The sequence below is a fragment of the Condylura cristata genome, unplaced genomic scaffold (assembly GCF_000260355.1).
Source record: "Condylura cristata isolate star-nosed mole 26May11 unplaced genomic scaffold, ConCri1.0 scaffold00034, whole genome shotgun sequence".
NCBI lineage: Eukaryota > Metazoa > Chordata > Mammalia > Eulipotyphla > Talpidae > Condylura > Condylura cristata.
Genome location: NW_004567135.1, coordinates 10,955,924 through 10,974,756, shown reverse-complemented (window position 1 = coordinate 10,974,756; position 18,833 = coordinate 10,955,924). Strand labels below are relative to the sequence as shown.

The window sequence follows — 18,833 nt, the reverse complement described above, 5'->3', positions numbered from 1 at the left end:
CTGGCAGCACATGGTGGGGTCTGGATTTGGGGATGGGGAAGGCCTGACCTGCCCCCTGTGTGGCCTTATTGTGAGTTTCTTTCCCTTGACTTTGGGCAAGTCTCTGGATCGCATTTTCTTGGCAAGTATATTTTGATTTTCTCTATTTGTCTAGACATTATGTGTGCTAGGTATTAAAAATACTTGGAGAGACAAGGTACAGACTTGTTAGAGAGGTGTTCACTGTGTTAGTGGGGGAGGTAAGCACTGGAATAGGGTGATGAATGGCTAATAGAGGAATGCATAGGGCACAGTGGGATCTTAAGAGAACAATGGGTTGACATAGTCGATGAGTGTTAAGGAAGGCTACAGAGGAGGTGACACTTCTTGAGCATCTTGGAGATCATGTAAGGGATTCAGCAGGTAAAAAACAGAGGGGAGAATTAAGAAGATGTGGTACGTATACACAATGGAATATTACTCAGCAATCAAAAAGATAAGCTCATGCCTTTTGCAGCAACATGGATGGAGCCAGAAAGAATAAGAAAAATACCAGATGGTTTCTGTCATAGCAGGTTCACAAAGGACCGGGGGGGAAATAATAATGAACAACTATATACCGGAGACATTTTACGGGGGTGGAGGGGGAATGGGATCAAAAATGGGCAGGTGGGGAGGGGAGTGCATGGGACTATGGTGATGGCACACGGGTAAATTGGTGATGGGAAGCCCACGGGGTTACTACTGAGATGGAAAAAGACACAAAAATGATGTAAAAATAAGCTATTATAATTAAAAAACAAAAAACAGTGGGAAGGCTAAGCTTTAGTTCACTTTATAGTTTTGTTGTAATTTTCTTCTCACCCTTTAAATCCTCCTCTGCATCCTATTTGCTTCTCTTGTTTCTCAGATGCTTTCCCTAAAGCCCTACAAAGAAAAGGACATTGGTGTAAGTGCCCTAAAGCTACTTCATGCCCTGCATCCTATCACCTCGCTGCACCCCATTATCAACTCAGATGTGGGCCAGCTGTGGAAGCAAGAGATCCCTAAGATGGTGGAGTTCCTGGATGGTGAGGGGTTGGTTGGGAGGGCGCAGCAAGGGACATGTGGCAGCAGGGCGGACTCCAGAGGAGACTGAGTCCCGGCCAGAGGAGGGACCAGCGTCCCTGCCCCTCTGGGAGGCCGTTTTGATGGGTCAGCTTATGGGGACCATGCCGGCAATGAGCAGATCCTCCATTCAGAGTTCTGGGGCGCCAGAGCCCCCAGATCAACCCTGCCCCTTCTATGTGGGTGGAGGATCAGGGGAGAGGAACCAGACGACCCAGGTTTGTATCCTTGCTTTGACGCTGACCAACTGTGTGCTGGTCCTTGGGAAGTGACCCATCTCCTGGCACACCTGTGAAGCGAGGGGCAGTTACCTTGTAGGGTCACTGTTACCTTGGAGAATGAAAGGAGCTGACGGGCACACAGCCCCTGCTGTGGTGTTCAGGTGTTGGTTCTTTCTCCTCCTGGTCGGTGGGTCTCCATGCTCTCCCCTTTTCTAGACCACAATGAGAAGACCCTGATTCAGGAGAAGTGGGAGAAGTGGCTGCTCAAGGTGAGCACCCTCCACACTTGCCCTCTTTCCTTGCTCCAAGATGCTCCAGAACTCCCGGAGACGGAGGCCATGATCCTTTCCTGCTCAAGAGCTATTCTGCTCGTGGGAGCATCTTTCTGAGGCCCCCTGGCCTCCTGGTCCTGAGTCAAAGTCTTTGATTATATTCTAAGCCCCCCTCCTACTCTGAAGGCCCTACCTGAGGGGGTTTGTGTGAAGGGGGATTGTGTCTTCGGACAAGCTATCTAGCCTTTGTAGGCCTCAGCTTCTTCATCTGTAAAATGGGAATGCCTCCCGTATTGCTGAGATTTAGGGGAGTGTGGGGAAGAGCTGACCCATCTCTCATTCTCTAGTCCTAACGAACCCCCTCCGGGTGTGTCAGCGCCTACCCGCTTCTGAGCTCTTTTCCATGTTTACAGACCATGCCCCCTGTCTCTGGCTTCTTTTTGACCCCACTCCCATGGGGCAGAAAAGCCACTGTTTTTCGTGGTCCTCTTCTCCCTTCCTCTCAGTTTTCAAGTAGATCACTGGTGGCCATGAATGATGACAAGTGGCTGAAGTACCTCATCAGCGTCATCTTGAAGAGGATTAATTATTTCAGCGAGGCTCACGAGAAGGTGTGGTTGTGTATGTGTGTGTGGTCTCAAGAGGGGGTGGTTGAGGGTGGAGGAGCCTGGGGGGGATGGCTATGGACATGCACAGGCCATGCAGGCCTCGCACAGGGGTGAGCCAGAGTTCTTGGGCTCTGGGATGTGAGGGGGAAGGAACTGGTGGTCACCCAGGAACAGCACAGATACCCAACATCTGCTCATTGTTTTAGGTTCCGTGCAGGACTTTGCTGTCTGTTGTTATTATAGAAACTCTTCCGTAACAGCAAAGCTGTGCTGGGTGCAGAGGGAAGATTAGTGAACTTAGAGTCACATTTAACAAGTAGATTCAAGGACCCTTTGAGGGCGCCTGCTTGGTACTGGAGACACACAGCTGAGCAAGACAGTCCAGGCTGGTTTCCTCCAGCCTCAGGCCTGCAGTGGGCTCCGCCCTGGAGTCTTTGTGCCCTCTGGGGTCATGTGGGCCCAGCGTCTTGGTCCACAGGAGATTGCAGTCACCTCTTTTGGGAAGTGGCAAAAATGACCTCTAGGTGACGGGAGACTGGTGAGGCCCCAACAAGGGTTCTGTGCAAGTGCAGGCTAAACAAAATGGTCCTGTAGTTGTCCCACCTCACAGGCAGAGAAGCAGCTTGCTTAGGAAGTGTCCTAAGCAAATTAAAACTGGGACCTGAACACTCCTTTCTTGATTCTAGTCTGTTTTCCTGCCACTGAGCAACAGTTGCTGGATGCTTTGGGCGGTGAGGGCGGTTGTCTCCAGGAAACAGGTCTCACTTCCAAGACCGGTTATGGAAATGGAATCCCAGTGATAGGTGGTGGGGTGGGGACCTGCCCTGGAGTTGGGGAACAGCTTGTCCCGTGGGGCTGGACAGAGAGGTTTTGTCAGAGGTAACCCACCGGTGAGCTTGGCTTTAGCAGCGAACATTCAGCGTCCTGGGCAAACTGGGAAGGTAGGTCATGCGGCAGAGGTGTGAGCGCATCAGCAAGGTGTGGCCTTGCATGGGCTGGAGAAGCTGGTGCCTTAGAGCAGATAGCTGAGTCCGAGGTCAGGGGTCTTGTCAAGGAATTAGCAAGGCGGGGCGCGCTCTGGAGAAGCCAAGATAGAGCAGAGCCAGGAAGGAAGCCGACTGAGGGAGGGAAGAGGTCAAGCAAGAGGCCTGTTCCATCTGGGCCCACTGCACTGCAGAGCTCACTCCCTGTGAAGACGAGTGTATGTGTGAGGGGCTTTCATGCCCACGCCCCGCCAGCCACCTGTCTGCCTCTCTGGCTCCAGACTTCCAGGGCTGGTGTGGAGCGGGGAGGGAAGCCAGAGGAGGTAACTCCAGAAAGGAGACCTCAGAGAAGCCAGTGTGGAGGGTTCCTATGAGCTGGCATCTCACCTGCTAGAGGGGCAAAGGTGCCCATGGGGAGGGGCTTTTCAGAGGTGAATGGAAACCAGGTGAGACTGTCAAGGAACAGCTGGTGTATCCTGTTTGCTTCCCTCCTGTGCCAGGCACTGTCAGCAGAGTCTGATCTCCTTGGAGATGCGAGGTTGGGCGAGCAGGAGCTGAGCTGGCCAGACATGTACATATGGGCAGTGCATGGAGATGAGGCTGACGGAAAGAAATAGGAAGGTGTGCTGGAGAGGCTCTTAGGAGGTCAGGGAAGGCTCGCGAGCCAGGATCTCAAAGAAGAGACTATGGAGCTAAGACGTTTTACAGAGTCAGGGCATCATTGTTCCCAACAGACAATGCAGGAAATGCAGACATCCTGAGGTAGGAGAGTACAGAAATGTGGGTGTTTCAAGGTAGACAGGGCCATGCTTAGTAAGCAAGAATAAAGGCCAATGAAATTCAGAGGCAGGAGAGACCAAGATTATATAAAAGTACTTTTTCAATTATGCAATCTTGATTTGAACATTTTGCAAATTTTTAGACCTGTTTTTAATTCGTAGCTGGAAGTGAGAAGTTTGTGGGTCAGGAAAAGTTCCGAGAGGGTGATCCCTGCCCTGAGAAGCCTAGAAATTAGAAACCAGCCTCTGTGTCACTGTTGTGGGATGAAAGCCTTAGCTTGCTGTCCCCAGAGAGCAAGCAGTGTGTGTGTGTGTGTGTGGGGGGGAGTTCTGGGCAGGGGTGTACATTTCTGCAGCTAGCCTGAGAATGGCTGTTCCCCAGCCACACTCCAGCCTACACAAGCCCCAAGCCCCTCTCTCCCACCTTCCCACCTCTCCTAGACTTTCCTATATAAATTCTTCGGCTTCTCCCTGTGGACCTCAACTGACAAGAAACTGGTGCAAATCATGCTCTCCTCCTTGCTCCAGACTACTCACGAGGACCTGGAGGAGCGGGAGGTGAGATGGAGGGCCCCAGTAAAGGACGTGAAGAAGAGGTCATCGCTATTGAAGTCCGGTCATTTATACCCTTGCTAGGGTCTTGGACAGCGGAGGGTGGGGAACACTTTAGTTTTCAGAGCGGGGGAGGCAAGGTAGCTGGAAGTCTGGGCCTGGCGACAGGGGCTGGGAATCACCTTCGCTCCTTGTGTTTCCAAGTCTCAGGTTTCCTTCTCTAAAAGGAGCCTACGATCACTCCCTTCTAGGGCAGTTTCTAACATTTTAATAACTTCACACTTACCGAAAAGTTACAAACACCCAAGAATACCTTAGAGTATTCTTTCCCCAGGTTCCCCAAATGTTAACCTTTTCCTATTCTCTCTCTCTCTCGTTTTGTGAAAATTTCATGATTTTCATTTACCACTAAATCGTTCTCGCGGAGCAATAACAATGATCCAAATGAGGAAATGAATGTCGCTGTAGTGCTCTTTCCTTGCTTAGCCGCATTTGAAGGTTTTCAGTCATGCTCTTCAGCAAAAGAAAGTTTTTGTTCTGTGTTCTGGGATCTGGTCCGGAACCACACGGTGTTTGCCAGTCAGTTCAGTCCTTACTCTCCTTTGACCTGGCGCCTTTATCTGTTTCAGCCTTTATCTTTCCAGAACGTGACCTTTTTTGCTTTCCAGACCACTTACTGTGTGGAATGCCCCTCATATTTGGGCCGTCTCATATTTCCTCAGGACTCGTGCTTGGGGCGGGCAGGAGCCCCACAGAAGTCTGTGTGTCGGGCGGGAGTTCTGTGTGATGACACTGAGGCCTGCGACACGATGCCCACCCGGAGTCCTTCCTGGTGCCAGCGCTCAGGCCCCAGCCCCTGCTGCCCCTCCCCGCCAGATTCTCAGAGCATCCGTCACCCTGACGGCCTGCTCCCAGGCTGCCAACCGTCCCCCTGGGGAGGCCAGGCCAGGGGGAGAAAGCAGCTGACACTTCCTAGAGCTGTGCTTGCTCTGAGGCACACACTGGGTGCCTGGGCTGGGGGCTGGTGCGGGCACAGGCACGAAGCCCCTCTCCCCTCTGACGTCACATTCCAAGCCGAGACTCAGGAGCAAGAACTTTAGGGGTGTGTCGAAAAACAGGGAGGGGTCTGCTTGGACTGGAACACAGAGCGCCTTACAGGGAAGGATACGCGAGCTTCTGTCAGTGCCGGGGATGCCCTGGACACGGGGCAAGATGAGAGGCAGCGAGGTGTCCAGGGTGGTTCTCCGGCCTCTGGCCGGTGGCAGGGTAATGGTAGACCAGAAGCTCGGGACAATGGGGGGAGAGAGATGGCGTGTTCATAGTTTTTGACCAGAAAGGGTGGGGCACACCTGATCGCCAGGTGGAAACGTGTGGTAGCCAGAAAAATCGGGGCTCAGAGCTGGCTGGGTGCCCAGATCTGGAAGCCATTGGATTTACTCTGCCTGTACCATGAGAGGGATGATGACAGCTCACAGTGCTAGTGCGAGGATCAAAGAGAAAATGTTTAAGGGTGGTGTTAGTATTCTGTGATGTGACTGATAGTGGGGTTGGTGGTGGCGGTGACGGTGGTGGTGACGGTGGTGGTGACGGTGGTGGTGATTGATGACAGTAGTGGTGACGGTGGTGATGGTGATGGTGACGGTGGTGGTGGTGGTGACGGTGGTGGTGGTGATGGTGGTGATGAAGGGGGTTCTGGGGGAGGCTGATGAGTAGAAGCCTGTGGTTGAGGGAGGCACAAGAGAGGGACAGATCACACGCCTCTGTGATGTCCGACTAGATCTTGCCTTCTAACTGAGCAAAGTACTCCCTTCCTCACGTGGAGGCCAACATTCTAAGAGTCCCCCTAACTCCTCCTCCATTCTTGAGGGCTTGTGTCCTGGAGCCACCGCCACGTCCCCAGCTTCCCCCACTCCGCCTTCTTTTCCGCCGTCTCAGTGGCAGCTTCTCTTACACACATGAGCAGGTCAGCAAACACTGGCACTGCGTCTCTGCATTGGGCATTGCTGTAGCTCTGCGCCCCGTTATCCTTGTTAGGTAAGCTCTCAGAAGAGGCTGGGCTCACCCTCAGTCCACAGGGCTTTGCACGAGGCAGAGGGCTTTAGGTTAAAGGACTGATCCTGCTGAAAATGATGGCGTCCCCAAGTTTCCCACTAGGTCGTCAGCCCGGGCTCTCAGATGCCCCCGCCAGGGACATTTCTAGTTAGTTGTCCTGCCCTGAGCTCTGCATGACACACTCAGGATCACTCCTCTCTGCCCCCAACCCTAGACAGCTCACCTTTCCACCTGCCCTCCTTGTTCAGTTACTGCAGTTTCCTGCCCTCTAGAAACATTGGTGCTGCCTGTAGGTCTCCAGCTCTTCTCAGATTGATCGTGATAATAAGCTTCATGTTTCTTCGTTTCCTCAGTCCCCTCCTCAGAGCAACCCTTCGGGGTTCCTAATGCATATGCAAATTTTCTACCTGCAACCTGGGATTTGATAATCCCCAGATTGTGCAAATCTGATTCCTAATCTTGGCTAATTTACTTCTTACCTCTCCAAGAATGTCTGGTTCTCCACCCGGATTGTAAACAGTTCAAGCCCGGGAAATCTAATTTCCCTCCCGTTTCTTTTCTTTCCCTTTCCTCTCCTCCTTCTCTCTAAACCCCTGGGGCCAGGGAGGTGGCTGACACTTGGCCTCCGGAGCTGTGGCCCAGGGCTGAGGCTGTCCCGCTTCCAGGGCATCGCTGTGGCGGTCAGTATCGTGGCCACGAGACACATGAAGGTGGTTCTGGACCAACTGCAAGTGTACTGTACAGTACTCACGGACCAGGACTCCTCGTACATCCTCCAGATGCCGAAGGTGATGGCATTCCTGGTGGGCTCTGCCAGCCCCCACGCGAAGCCTTCTAATGCACCCCACCCCCAGCCTCCCCGTTTCTCTGAGGCCTGTGACTCACCCATAAGCCCTTCTCTTTGGCTCTGATCGGCTGTGGGAAGTTGGAGCACCCCTCCCTTTCGCTGCCCCGTGAATCCCTGCTTCAGGCTTTGCCCTTACCTCATAGTTCTGCCCTTCCAGCCGCTCCCCTCTTCGGCCTCGTCTTCCCTTTCAAGTCCTTTGGGTCATCTTTTCCCTTCTGGACATCCATTTCCTCGTCAGGTAAGTAGGATAAGGTGAAGAGAAGGCAAGTTTCCCCTTCCCCCCGCAGGAACATCAGCAGAGGGAGTGGGGGCTGGTGTGCAGGACCCTCTACTTATGCTACAGCAAGATCATCTCTGCGAGCAAGACAGTGATCTACCACCACATGGACGCCATCCTGACCTTGATCCCGCTGCACTACTACAACTGCATCGTGGAGAAGGTGCTTCTGCCTTCTCCTCCCTCCCAAGAGAAGATGGCAGGCCTGGGAGGGGCCTCGGGATGGGGTGCGGGCGGTCACTCCCTCTCCCGAGGTTCTGTCCTTCTGCGTCATGCTGCTACTCTGAGACTCAGACCGGTCTGAGGGGGAGACCACAGTCATCTCGGGTCTGTTGGAAAGTGTCCCTGTGCGCTCTGTAATGTGCCCCTGGGCTCTTCGCCAGCCCTCTTGGGCCAGGGGATGAGTAGTACCTGAACTGCCTAACGTGCTAGAGGAGGGGGCATTCGTGGGGGGAAGAGGGATCCCTGAACCTCTTCCCGGCCTCTGCGGTCTGCCCAGGGCGTGCGCCTCCCCCCACCCCCCCACACCCCGGGTCGGGAGATGCCCTTCCTACTCTGCGACCATCTGCCACCACTAGACAGCCTTTGGGAGACCTTTTGCCCTGGAAAGCTGCCCTGAGAGACCAGGACGCTAGGCCTGTTCTAACGTAGGAGTCGTGGGCGGTGGGGGCCCCTGCTACATGTAGGGATGCCCTGGACCTCCGTGTCCTGCGTTGCCCCTGGAGGGGAGAGGCAAGCTTCAGCCTTGGGCACGTTAGAGGAGGCCGAGCTCCCGCCCAGGTTCTTCCCACGGCCCCAGGTCCGTCCTGTGCAGCCCCTGAGCACGCTGGTTGGTACAGGACATGAATCTGAAGCTGGACTACCTGGACGCCCTGACCGTGCTGACAAACAACCTGAGCAGCTACCCCATGGCCTTCCAATTCGAGTTTCCCCACAAGCCAGACATTGTAGCCTTCATGGTGGTAAGCGGTGCTCAGGGGGACGTGGGAGCCAGTGCTGAGGTTGGGGGGGGGGCCGGGGAGGGGAGGAGGTGGGTGGCAGCCACATGCTCAGCCCGGAGAGTGCCAGTCCTCCTCCCACCTTAGTGCCCCCTTCCCATCCTCAAGGCTGTGTGGGTCTCCTGCAGAAGGAGAGGGCTTCCCCAGAGACTGACAGCCTGTGGGGTGTTAGGCCCCGCTTCCCATGAATATGCCAGGGGTGGGGGTTGGGGGGGAGGAGGGCCAGAAAAGTATGCTCATGGCCCTCAGGAGCTCATCAAAGAGGAGCCGATGACCGCCGTCTCCAGCTTCATCAGGCAGAAGGCCATGAACATCATCACTGACTTCGGGTACAGCGCCCCCCGTCTCAGCTCCCCGCTCCGGGCTCCTGCCCCACGCTGACTTTCAGCATAGGGGCCCCAAGCACACAGATGGGGTGGCCAATGTCCGCCACTTCCTGTGCCAAGAGTTTGGGGGTGGCATTTCCCAGGGCCTGGAAGCGAGTGCCATTCCCGTCTCCCAGTGCCTGCTGTTGCTTCCACGCAGGCGCCTGGCTGTGCCCAGCTGTCCCGGCACCCAGTCCCTTACAGCTGCCCCCCAGAGGAGACCCGGCCCCAAATACGGCCCCCTTCCCCCGGGCCTGCCCTCTCCCCTCTTCCTCGGTCATTTTGCCGCCTCTTGCTGTTTCCTCGTCCTCTTTTCCTAATCTTTTCTCCTAGACTCTTTTTCTTATATATGTGCACACACACATTTTGGATCATCATCCGTTTCGGTACAGTGTACGCTTGTAGTCCCCGTGAAATTCCCACCACCCGCTTCCGCACGAACCGTCACCGGAGTCTCTTGTGTTCTTCTCTCTCCTGTCTTGAGTCCTCTAGAGACCTTCCCGCTCTTGCAGCATGTCTCTGATTTATAGTTGTCTGCTAACTTTGTTTTTGTAATTGTTATTTTTTCCCTGATCCCTTTTTGGTTCCACCAAACTCCTCCTATGAGTGAACCCATCTGGTATTTTTCCTTTTCCTTCTGGCTTCTTTCACTGAGCACCATCCCTGCCAGCTCCATCTAGGTTGCTGCAAAAGGCATAAGTTTATCTTTTTTTTTTTTTGATTGCTGAATAGTATTCCTGGTGTATATAAATACCACATCTTCTTGACCTAGTCATTTATTTTGGGGCATTTGGGTTGTTTTTGTATCTTACTTATTGTAAAGATTTATTTTATTTATCTATGCATACAAGAACTGGAGTACGGGCCAGAGGCAGAGTGGGGAGCAGAACAGGCAGATCAACGAAGTCCACTGCTGAGGGGAGCAGCGGGCGGGTCAGGAGAGGTCTGCCGCGCCCTGTGGGCCATCTCCCTGGCGGGGATGGAACTCGTGCCACAGCATCTGGTGGTAGCCTGATGGCGCTGAGACTGTACCCCCACCACAGGGAGGCCTGTCTCTTCCTGTCTTGCTGCCACCAGCCCCTTTGTCTCCCCACCTGTCTCTCTGTGCCTTTCCTCAACTGTTACTCCTGCTCACCACCCTCTGCTTCTTACACTTCTGCTTGCCCGGGTCTTAGGATGCTCAGGCCCCTCATTGATGTGGAAGAAAAGTCAGACCTGCTTCGAATATGCTTCAAGAGTGTGCTCTGCCTGCCGCCTGTAGAGTCCTTGCAGAAGGAGGAGTCTGGCTCCCTGGAGTCCCAGTTCAATGTGGTAACTCACTCCTTGATGTGTCTCTTAGTTTTTACTTTTCATTTACAAAAGAAAGAGAAGTGGAGGTTTCATGGTTTTATATAAGGATTTTCTGCTTTCTTTAATAAAAACAAAATCCTTGGAAGGAGGCTCTCTAGTGTAGGACTGGACCTTCCGGAGGAGGTTCGCCTGCCCCTTGGGGATGCGTTTGGACGGCCCTCTGGTAAATACTCTGGCCCAACGGTGGACACTCCATCCCTGCCTTTTAGTGGCTCTCCTGTTGAGAGCCGGGGCCAGGTTCACACATGGCTCACTGACAGCCCTCTCACTGAAGGGTCAACAAGTCAGTGAGTCCCAGAGCAAGATATCTGTTGCCAACAGTGTTTTCTGGAGGGAAGGGAGAGAAATCTGATTTTCTAGCTTGCATCTCTGCGCTTGCGTCCTCGGGACTTTACATGTTCTCTGATGGCCCCTTTCTCTTGATTGCTGCTGGTGGTTTCATTGATGCCACAGCTGCTTGCCATTCTTTGTGGATATTCATAAGAATTTTTCAAAATCAAGTTTTCTACTGGTTCCTGAGTTGGTTTGGTTTTCTTTTTTTTTTTTTAATTTAATTTTTAAAAAAGATTTATTTATTTGTACATACAGAACTGGGGTACAGGTCAGAGCCTCAGGGGCAGTGAGAGGCTTCACCAGAGACAGAGTGGGGAGCAGAACAGGCAGATCGAGGAAGTACACTGCTGAGGGGAGCAGCGGACCGGTCAGGAGAGGTCTACTGCGCCATGTGGTCACCTCCGGGGCAGGCGGGGATTGAACTCATCCTGAAGTGGCTTTAGCTTCTCAGTGCTGTGCTTTAACCCGCTGCGCCACCAGGGAGGGCCAGTTTTCTTTATATCAAGCCTTCCATGGTATAGCTCTAAGCAGTGTGAGGACAGCTTTCTGACAGGTCACCGCCTATGGGAGCAGCCCGGGCATCCCAGTGTCCTGGGGAGGGTGGTCTTGCTCTGGAGGTAGGTTGACGGTGACAGTTGCCTTTCCTCTTCCTCCCTTGTCACTTTTGCTGAGCTCAGTTGGCCACAAATGTTGCTTTGCTTCCCCCAGCAGGAAGCCAGCTCCCTAGAGCCTTCTAGGCAGATCACCTACTTCCTTTACAGGTTAATATGGCCTAGGACAGGGTCACTTAGTTCACTAGAAGGCTAGAAGCACAAACCCACCCTCCTGGCGTTTGTGAATCAGCTATTCTGCTCCCTGCCAGCCAGTCCTCCGCCTTCCCTGGCACTGGCCAGCTTCAGCCTGGCTGCCACCTCGTCAGAGCCTCCGAAGACGCTTGGCTTAGGGAGAGGTGATAAGGTGCAGAGGGCGGCTGAGTCATCAGGGGACTCCTAATCCATTAGGACCAACCGTATGCCAGGCAGACATTCTTGCCTGGTGAAAACCACAGAGGAGTCATTCAGGGTCATAGTGGAGAAGTGGCACGTGAAATGTACGGGAACGTCTGGGGCAGGGTTGCTCAAGGAAGGCGGGGAGAGAGGGCATGCGGAGCAGAGCTGTGAGCGTGGTGGGACTGAGCACCTGCCGGTCTTTTGAGTCCCTCTCTCCCCTCAGAATATGTTCAAGGAGACCCTGCAAGCGCTCCGAAAGATGATGGAGGCGCTGATTATCGAGATGCCCACGCGGACCCAGCACTGCCTGGAGGTTAGTGGTGGGTCCTGTGGCTTTGGATCGTGGCATTTTGGCCCCAGACTTTACTGGTGGTGAGACTGCCGTGCCTTGTGTTTCAAATAGGCATCATCTCCAATTTTATTTCTCAAGTTGGTTGATAGACAATTCACCCTGGATTCTGTGGCAACAGTTTCTGCCTTGTTATCACCAACTTCTTTTTTACAGAAAAATGGGAAGAGAAGGGAGGGGGAGCCCTGGGCTCTATTGGCCCCTGGGAACAAGTAGGTCAGTAGAACTCGAGAACCACTGCTGTAGAGCTGCAAGGAGACGCCGAGGTTCCTAGCACGCACAGAAAGGCAAGATTGGGAGCTGGAGGAGTGAAGCTTTCTGGTGTCACATAGACTCTGCCTCTGGGGAAAAGAATTCCTGTTCCCAGAAGTCTTGGCCTGGTACTTTGCACAAGGCTCAAGGTTACCTTCTTAGGCCCAGGGCTACAGCTGCAGAGACCCCTCCTTTCGACTCTCCTTCCTCTAGCTTCTGGACACGTGGATGAATTCCCAGAGGGACCACGAGCGGGAGCGGGCCATGTGGTGCACAGCCTGTATTCTTGGCTACATTGCAAAACTGAAGGACTTTGATGTAAGGGAATCTGCCTGGTCACCCTTCTTCCTGCCGCCCCCAAAGTCATCATTACCTACGTAGTCCCTAGCTCTGCCCTCTGTTTTCACTTGTGCCTCTTTTTTTTTTTTTTAAGATTTCTTTATTTGTGCATACAGAACTGGGGGACAGTCCAGAGGTGCAGAGGCAGTGAGAGGCTTCACCAGAGACAGAGTGGGGAGCAGAACAGGTTGATCTACTGAAATACATTGCTGAGGGGAGCAGTGGATGGGTCAGGAGAGGTCTGCCGCGCCATGTGGGTCACCCTGGGGGCTGGGGGTTGAATGCAGGCTGTCTCATGGGGGGCCATCACTGAACCCCTAAGCTGTGGCCTTTCTACCACTTGTGGCCTCTGCACCTGTGCTGTGACCGCTCTGTGCACCTGTGTGGGAAAGAACTGGACAAGGCTCTCCCACGTGACTGCCTTGAGACAGTGGCGCAAACCACGAGGCAGCCGGGGACGCTAGGTAGCCGTTGACTGATTGCGTGGCCGTGGTCTGGGAGTAGCTCAGAAATGACACCAAATGTCTACGTGGCCGACACATCCCTCTTGCTCCCTCCTGATCACCCTTTGTCTCCCTGGGCCCTGCTCCCCTGCCATCGTCACATAATCATTTATGCTTGTCGACTGCTGCTAATAAATCTGCTCTCAGTGAGCAGAGTCTTACCTTGCAAACCTGCTCACAGCTCGTCGCTCAGCATGTCTCTGGGGACGTGCTGGCATGTTCCTGACTCAACGTTAAGCCACCAGGGAAGACTCCTTTTTCCTTTGACATCCTCTGTTTAGTCTTTTTCTCCATCCCCCAGTTTAATTCCATCCCCTAAGTTCAGATTGATTCTGTTTGTCTCAGCAAGTAGGTATTGGATATTTCCCTTGTGCCAGACCTCATGTCAGATGTTACAGAGGATAATAGGGGACATCACGGATACATACATAGATGACCATGACAGCTCCCTGTCTTCAAAGATCTTAGAGTCCATTGAGGAGAGGGGCATGCATAGAACAGACTTAAAAAAGTGATCATGAATTACCAACCAAATGTAGTGGGAATACAGGGTCAAAACACAAACGCTGGGCCTCCCTGGCAGTGCAGGGGTTAAAGACAGCGCTATCAAGCTATCTCTGGCCAGCCAGGGAGCTGACCCACCTGGCGAAGCAGACCTCTCCTGTCCCACCCACTGGTCCCCTCAGCAGTGTATTTCAGTAGACCTGCCTGTTCTGCTCCCCACTCTGTCTCTGGTGAATCCTCTCACCCCACACTTCTGGCCTGTACCCCAGCTCTTGTCTGCATAAATAAATATGCTTTAAAAAACCCACAAATGCTATCAAGGGAGGGAGTTAGAGAAAGCTTCCTGGAAGAGGAGACGTTTGAACTAAGCTTGAAGGAGGAGTGAAATGTCAGGACACAGAAGGGGATTAGTGTAAGAACTTTCCAGAACTGTGATACTAAATGCCCTTTGCAGTCACAGCTTAGCTGCCCAGTTCCGGTTTCTCTCATCGGTCTCACTCCAAGTATCTCTGGCACACACATTCCTTCCTCCTGATAATTTTCATGTCACAACTCAGCTCAGGTGCTAACTTGTGACTTTGAACTCTCCCCAGAAGAAAATTGAGTTCTCCCGACTGGGACGCCTGGTGCGGCTGCTGGCCATGCGCTGCCAAGACCCCGTGGAAAACATCTGCTTCCTGTCTGCCCAGGCTGTCTACAACCTCTACTGTATCCTCTTGCGGCAAAAGCGTATGGAGAGCTTCCTCGTCACCCCACCCCCCAGTTCGGGCCTCTCAGCTCTGGCCCAGCCAGGCCCCCACATGCTGGTCCAGAAGAGCGAGAGACAAGAAATGACCCAACTACATCACTCCCACTGTGGAACCTGCCCCCAGACATCCACAGATACCCGCTTGCGACAAGACCCCTGTCCGGGAAACAGTGCCTTAGAATTCCTTCCTCCTCCCTGCTGAGAGTAATAGTCTGACGGGGGCCTCTCTCTGAGACAGGTTCCTCTGCCCTGAGCACCCACCACTCCCAGCAGCCCCTCCCCGAGCCCCCTCTGCTGACCCGCCAGGCTGGCTTAGTGCAGGTGGTGATGGGCTAGGCCAGGTCCCCCTCAGAGAGCAAAGGGGAACCTAAGGAGCTGAGTGAGGGTCCCTTAGGTTAGACACAGTGTCTGAGGAGCGGGGCTGGGTGTCTTCGTTTCAGACTTGGGAAGGAAGAAGGAGGGCTTGTGGGAAGAAGAGGGCAAGAGTGGCATCTACAGTGCCAACGTGTTCTTCAACAGCACCTTTGAGATTGCCAAGGTGCGGGAGCAGGCCGGGCCCAGCGGGAGAGCGGGCCTCTGGTCCCCAAGGCTGTAGACTCCTGGGGTGGGGCTCTCTTTCCGCCCTGGGTTCCCATTCCATTACTCGATGTGAGCTTCAAATGTCCCTGCCATGTGCTGCCCCTGGGGGGCAGGGTTCCCGTCCTCCGGCTACCAGTCTCACCAGAAGCATGGCTTCCGCTAGGCTTCCGCCAGTGACGCTGTGGGGCCAGTGTGCACCAGCCCCAAAAGATGGTAGTTGGGCTCTTAGTCCTCGCCCTCCTGGCCCAGGGCTCTGCCTCTGTAGCCTCTGACCTCTGAGCCCTCCATTGCAGCTGGGGCCAGTGTTACCCCTCCTGTCCCTAGGCTCTCCTGAAAGTGCCCTTTGGACAGGCTGAGGACAGAAGTTTCTTGTGCTCCGAGAGACGCTCCCTCCCCCTCCTCTGTCCTAGCCAGGAAGGTGGGTGGGCTCATTCGGCCTGGTCGGACCCCACCCTGTTGCAGGCATTTGCAGAGTACTTCACCAAGGCCCAGGTCACCAATCTGGTGCTGACGGCCCTAGAGGGCCTGACCGACAGCAGGGCCAAGGTGTCTCTGGCTGTGGCCCAGCTGATGAGCGCGGTCCTGAAAGAGCGGGGCAAAGACGTGATGAAGGTGTGTACAGATGCCCAGATCTGCCCTGCAGGTGGCGAACCTGAGCGCTCCCCACTCCCCAGGGGGCCTCTAATCCCTGAGGCCTTAACCCACACCCCTCTAAGGTGCTGGATTGTGCCAGGGTTTCTCTGTCGTCCCACCAGTGTCCGTGACCCTGAGCTCATAGTGTACAGCTCCTCTTTGAGGGGTGAGGGCCCTGATCTGGGGCTGAGGCAGCCGGAGGGCTGGTGGCCAGAGGCACGTTGGGAGAACCTGCTTGGGGAAGGGGGGGGGGGGGAAGCGTAGACCTCCCTGAGGGGTAAGGATTGCAAAGAGAGAGCTTGTAGGTGAACACTGATCCTTTAATACGTTTTCTTTCGTGCTAGCATAGACACAGGAAAGTTTGCATAAAAATCCACATGTTTCATTTCACAAAATGACAACAAACAAACCTTGGAAAGGGAGTCCCGGGGGCTTGGAAAGCAGGGGACCCTGCTTTCTTTGACACCTGACACCCAGGGTCTTTACTCAATTACATGCTTTGTCTGGCCTCAATACCAAAAGTGTAAGGAAGCTTCTGAGCGTGTCCTGGATATGTTAAGTGAAAGGGGCCCCCAAGCCTCCCATGTCAGCAGTGGGAGAAGAGAGGAGAGCCCCCTGTCTGCACGCCCAGAGCCCGGGTCCCCCAGTCCCGCGGGTGGCAGCTGCCTCGTCTCCCAGGTTTCCACATCTCTCCTCCTCTTGAGTCACCTGGGAACCCCTCCCTGGAGTTTGCTCTGCGGACAGGCAGAGTAGGTGGCTGACGTGGGCACCAGCACCTGGGGTTCCTTTTGTGGCCCCTGTTGATCTCCTGTCTGGCACCCCAGGTACCTTAGAGTAACTGGTGAGATGACAATGAAGTTCCTTGAATTTGGGGAGTTGCGGATGGGAAGGAGGGTTGGAAGCTAAGAAAGCACTCCTGAAGTGTGGAACCCCCTGCCCCCTTGTTTTGGGGCTCTTGTCTCGGTGCCCAGAGCTCCTGCTGGTCAGGCTACAGGGCAGGCAGGCAGGCCTGGTGCGCTCTGCCCGGGGCGAGAGTCCTGTCTGAGGCGCGTACTGGGGAGCCATTCCCTGCTGAACACAGCAAGTTGGCTTCACGGCCAGATGGCAAGATCAGCTAGAAAACCTTACTTGTAAGGATTAGCAGAAAAGTTGGTGAGAATAGGGGCTACAGACAGTGTGGCTTGATTAGCGGGACAATGGAGGCCCCAAGCCACAGCCCCTGTCACTCCACCCGTGCTTGCACCAGACTGTGTCCGGACAACGCAGCCCCACTCTGAACCTGGTTTTTTTTTTTTTAAAGATTTATTTATTATTTGCATACAGAACTGGGGTACAGGCCAGAGGCTCAGGGGCGGTGAGAGGCTTCACCAGAGACAGAGCGGGGAACAGAACAGGCAGATAGAGGAAGCACACTGCTGAGGGGAGCAGCGGGCGGGTCAGGAGAGGTCTGCCGGGCCCTGTGGGTCACCTCTGGGGCAGGCGGGAATCGAACTCATGCGGAAGTGGCTTTAGCTTCTCAGTGCTGCGCTTTAACCCGCTGCGCCACCAGGGAGGGCCCTGAACCTGGTTTTAAACTAAGAGGCCACGGATGGGCCTGCACCTGTCTGCCTAGCCCCTCTAGGCCGCACGGACTTGGACTTCGAGTGACTTTCCCTCGCCCTGCACCACTCCCAATGCCGCTGCCCCTGAGGCGACTCTGAGGTTTCTGCCCTGCCCGCAGATTGAGGAAGTCATGGACGGCATCCTCAGTAGGCTCAACTCGCAGCTGGAGCCCAGCACCAAGGAGGAGACCCTGCAGGCCATGTGCTGGCTGGCCAGCAGCAACACCCTCACCGTGGTATCCATGCTGCTCAGCAAGCCCCTGCCGTGGAACAGGTCCCTCCCCGCCTGCTCCCCACCACCGCCTTGCTCCCCCTCTCCCCATGCGCCCCCTCATGCCTCCCGCCCACCTACACACGGCTGCCCACAGGTGCCTTCCCTTTGACACCCGTCAGCTGTCATCTCTGTTCTTTGGCCAAGTCCTCTTTGGCCTCCTTCCCGCCAGACCCCGAGGGCTGGCCCAAGACCACACGAGCCCCCGAGCAGGGTCCTGTCACCAGGGCCCATGATGCGGCTGTCTCTGGGTCCTGCAGAACCAACCTGAGCGTGTGGAAGGCGTTTGGCACCCTGCGGGAAAGCACCATCAGCGTCCTGCTGCTGCTCATCAGCATCCTGGAGAAGCTGCACCCCAGGGAGGAAGCCTCGGAGCTGGACGTCCAGCCGGTGGCGGTCAGCACCCGCGAGGAGTGGGGGCCGGGCCACGTGCCGCCGGGCTGGGAGCAGAGCTGCACCATCAGAGGGCCCTGGGAGGGCAGGAGCAGCGGCAGGGAGAAGTCAAGGGGGCTCTGACTGGGCCTCTGTAAGCACTTTCGCTCCCCCTCGGTGTGTCCGAGAGCTGAAAGCTGCAGAGGGCGGGCTCACCCCGACTTCAGAGGCCGGAGAACTGACCTCAGGCCGAGTGCTGCAGCAGGCACTGGCGCTCATTTTTCTAGGGCTCGGGGTGTCAGGTGGGGGCGTTGGAGGGGTTTGGGTGGCCAGAATTAGGGATGCACAGGAAGGTACCCCAAACCATCATCTGCTGAAAATTTAGGGTTAGTTCTCTTTTTGTCTTTAACGTTAGGGGTGCAGAGAGAGCACAGGTGATGCATAGATACGGACCCTCATTTTCAGTCGTGGGTGCTGCTTGGAGCCTGAGTCCAGTGGCTGTGCCCCTTGGGCAGTGATTGCAAGGGCAGGGTGGAGCTCTGTGCCGGTCCTGGGGCCGCTTTTTATGTTTCACCCCCATCTGGTCAATTCTGTTTTCTCACTTTCACTGTACCCCGCCCCCAGGTGGCATGCGCCTTGTGTGAGATGCTCTCGGGGTCCCTGTGCCAGGAGGCGATCCGGGAACTCTACCCCCGGCTGTTGCTGGCTGTGCTGTACCATTTGCACTGGGTGATTGAACAAGATACTCCCCAGAAGATGGTGGTGTACGCAAAGGAGGGGTACCTGGGCAGTAAGAACAAGGCCTACGACCCCACCAGGTAGGCCTGACCCCAGAGCGAGGGGAGAGTGAAGCAGGTCAATTCCAGAGAGCCCTGGACGACTGCATGCTGATCTCTGAGGGGCGCTGATGAGGAAGAGTGGAGGGGGGACGTGGCTGGGGTGTTGGGGGCAATGTGGCTGGGGTGTGGGG

At 54.9% G+C, this 18,833-nt stretch overlaps 1 protein-coding gene across 1 annotated transcript in view; it reads left to right on the top strand.

Moving 5' to 3' along the window:
* LOC101633443 (maestro heat-like repeat-containing protein family member 1) overlaps nucleotides 1-18,833 on the top strand; it is a 56,311-nt gene that overhangs the window by 30,393 nt on the left and 7,085 nt on the right. The window contains exons 13-29 of the mRNA XM_012732320.1: nucleotides 890-1,049; nucleotides 1,524-1,576; nucleotides 2,086-2,190; nucleotides 4,391-4,507; nucleotides 7,219-7,341; nucleotides 7,688-7,840; nucleotides 8,517-8,639; nucleotides 8,925-9,004; nucleotides 10,216-10,351; nucleotides 11,936-12,025; nucleotides 12,527-12,631; nucleotides 14,253-14,388; nucleotides 14,848-14,945; nucleotides 15,449-15,598; nucleotides 17,340-17,494; nucleotides 17,752-17,887; nucleotides 18,488-18,681. Coding sequence (XP_012587774.1) covers nucleotides 890-1,049; nucleotides 1,524-1,576; nucleotides 2,086-2,190; nucleotides 4,391-4,507; nucleotides 7,219-7,341; nucleotides 7,688-7,840; nucleotides 8,517-8,639; nucleotides 8,925-9,004; nucleotides 10,216-10,351; nucleotides 11,936-12,025; nucleotides 12,527-12,631; nucleotides 14,253-14,388; nucleotides 14,848-14,945; nucleotides 15,449-15,598; nucleotides 17,340-17,494; nucleotides 17,752-17,887; nucleotides 18,488-18,681 — 2,114 coding nt within the window. The remainder of the gene's footprint in view (nucleotides 1-889; nucleotides 1,050-1,523; nucleotides 1,577-2,085; nucleotides 2,191-4,390; nucleotides 4,508-7,218; nucleotides 7,342-7,687; nucleotides 7,841-8,516; nucleotides 8,640-8,924; nucleotides 9,005-10,215; nucleotides 10,352-11,935; nucleotides 12,026-12,526; nucleotides 12,632-14,252; nucleotides 14,389-14,847; nucleotides 14,946-15,448; nucleotides 15,599-17,339; nucleotides 17,495-17,751; nucleotides 17,888-18,487; nucleotides 18,682-18,833) is intronic.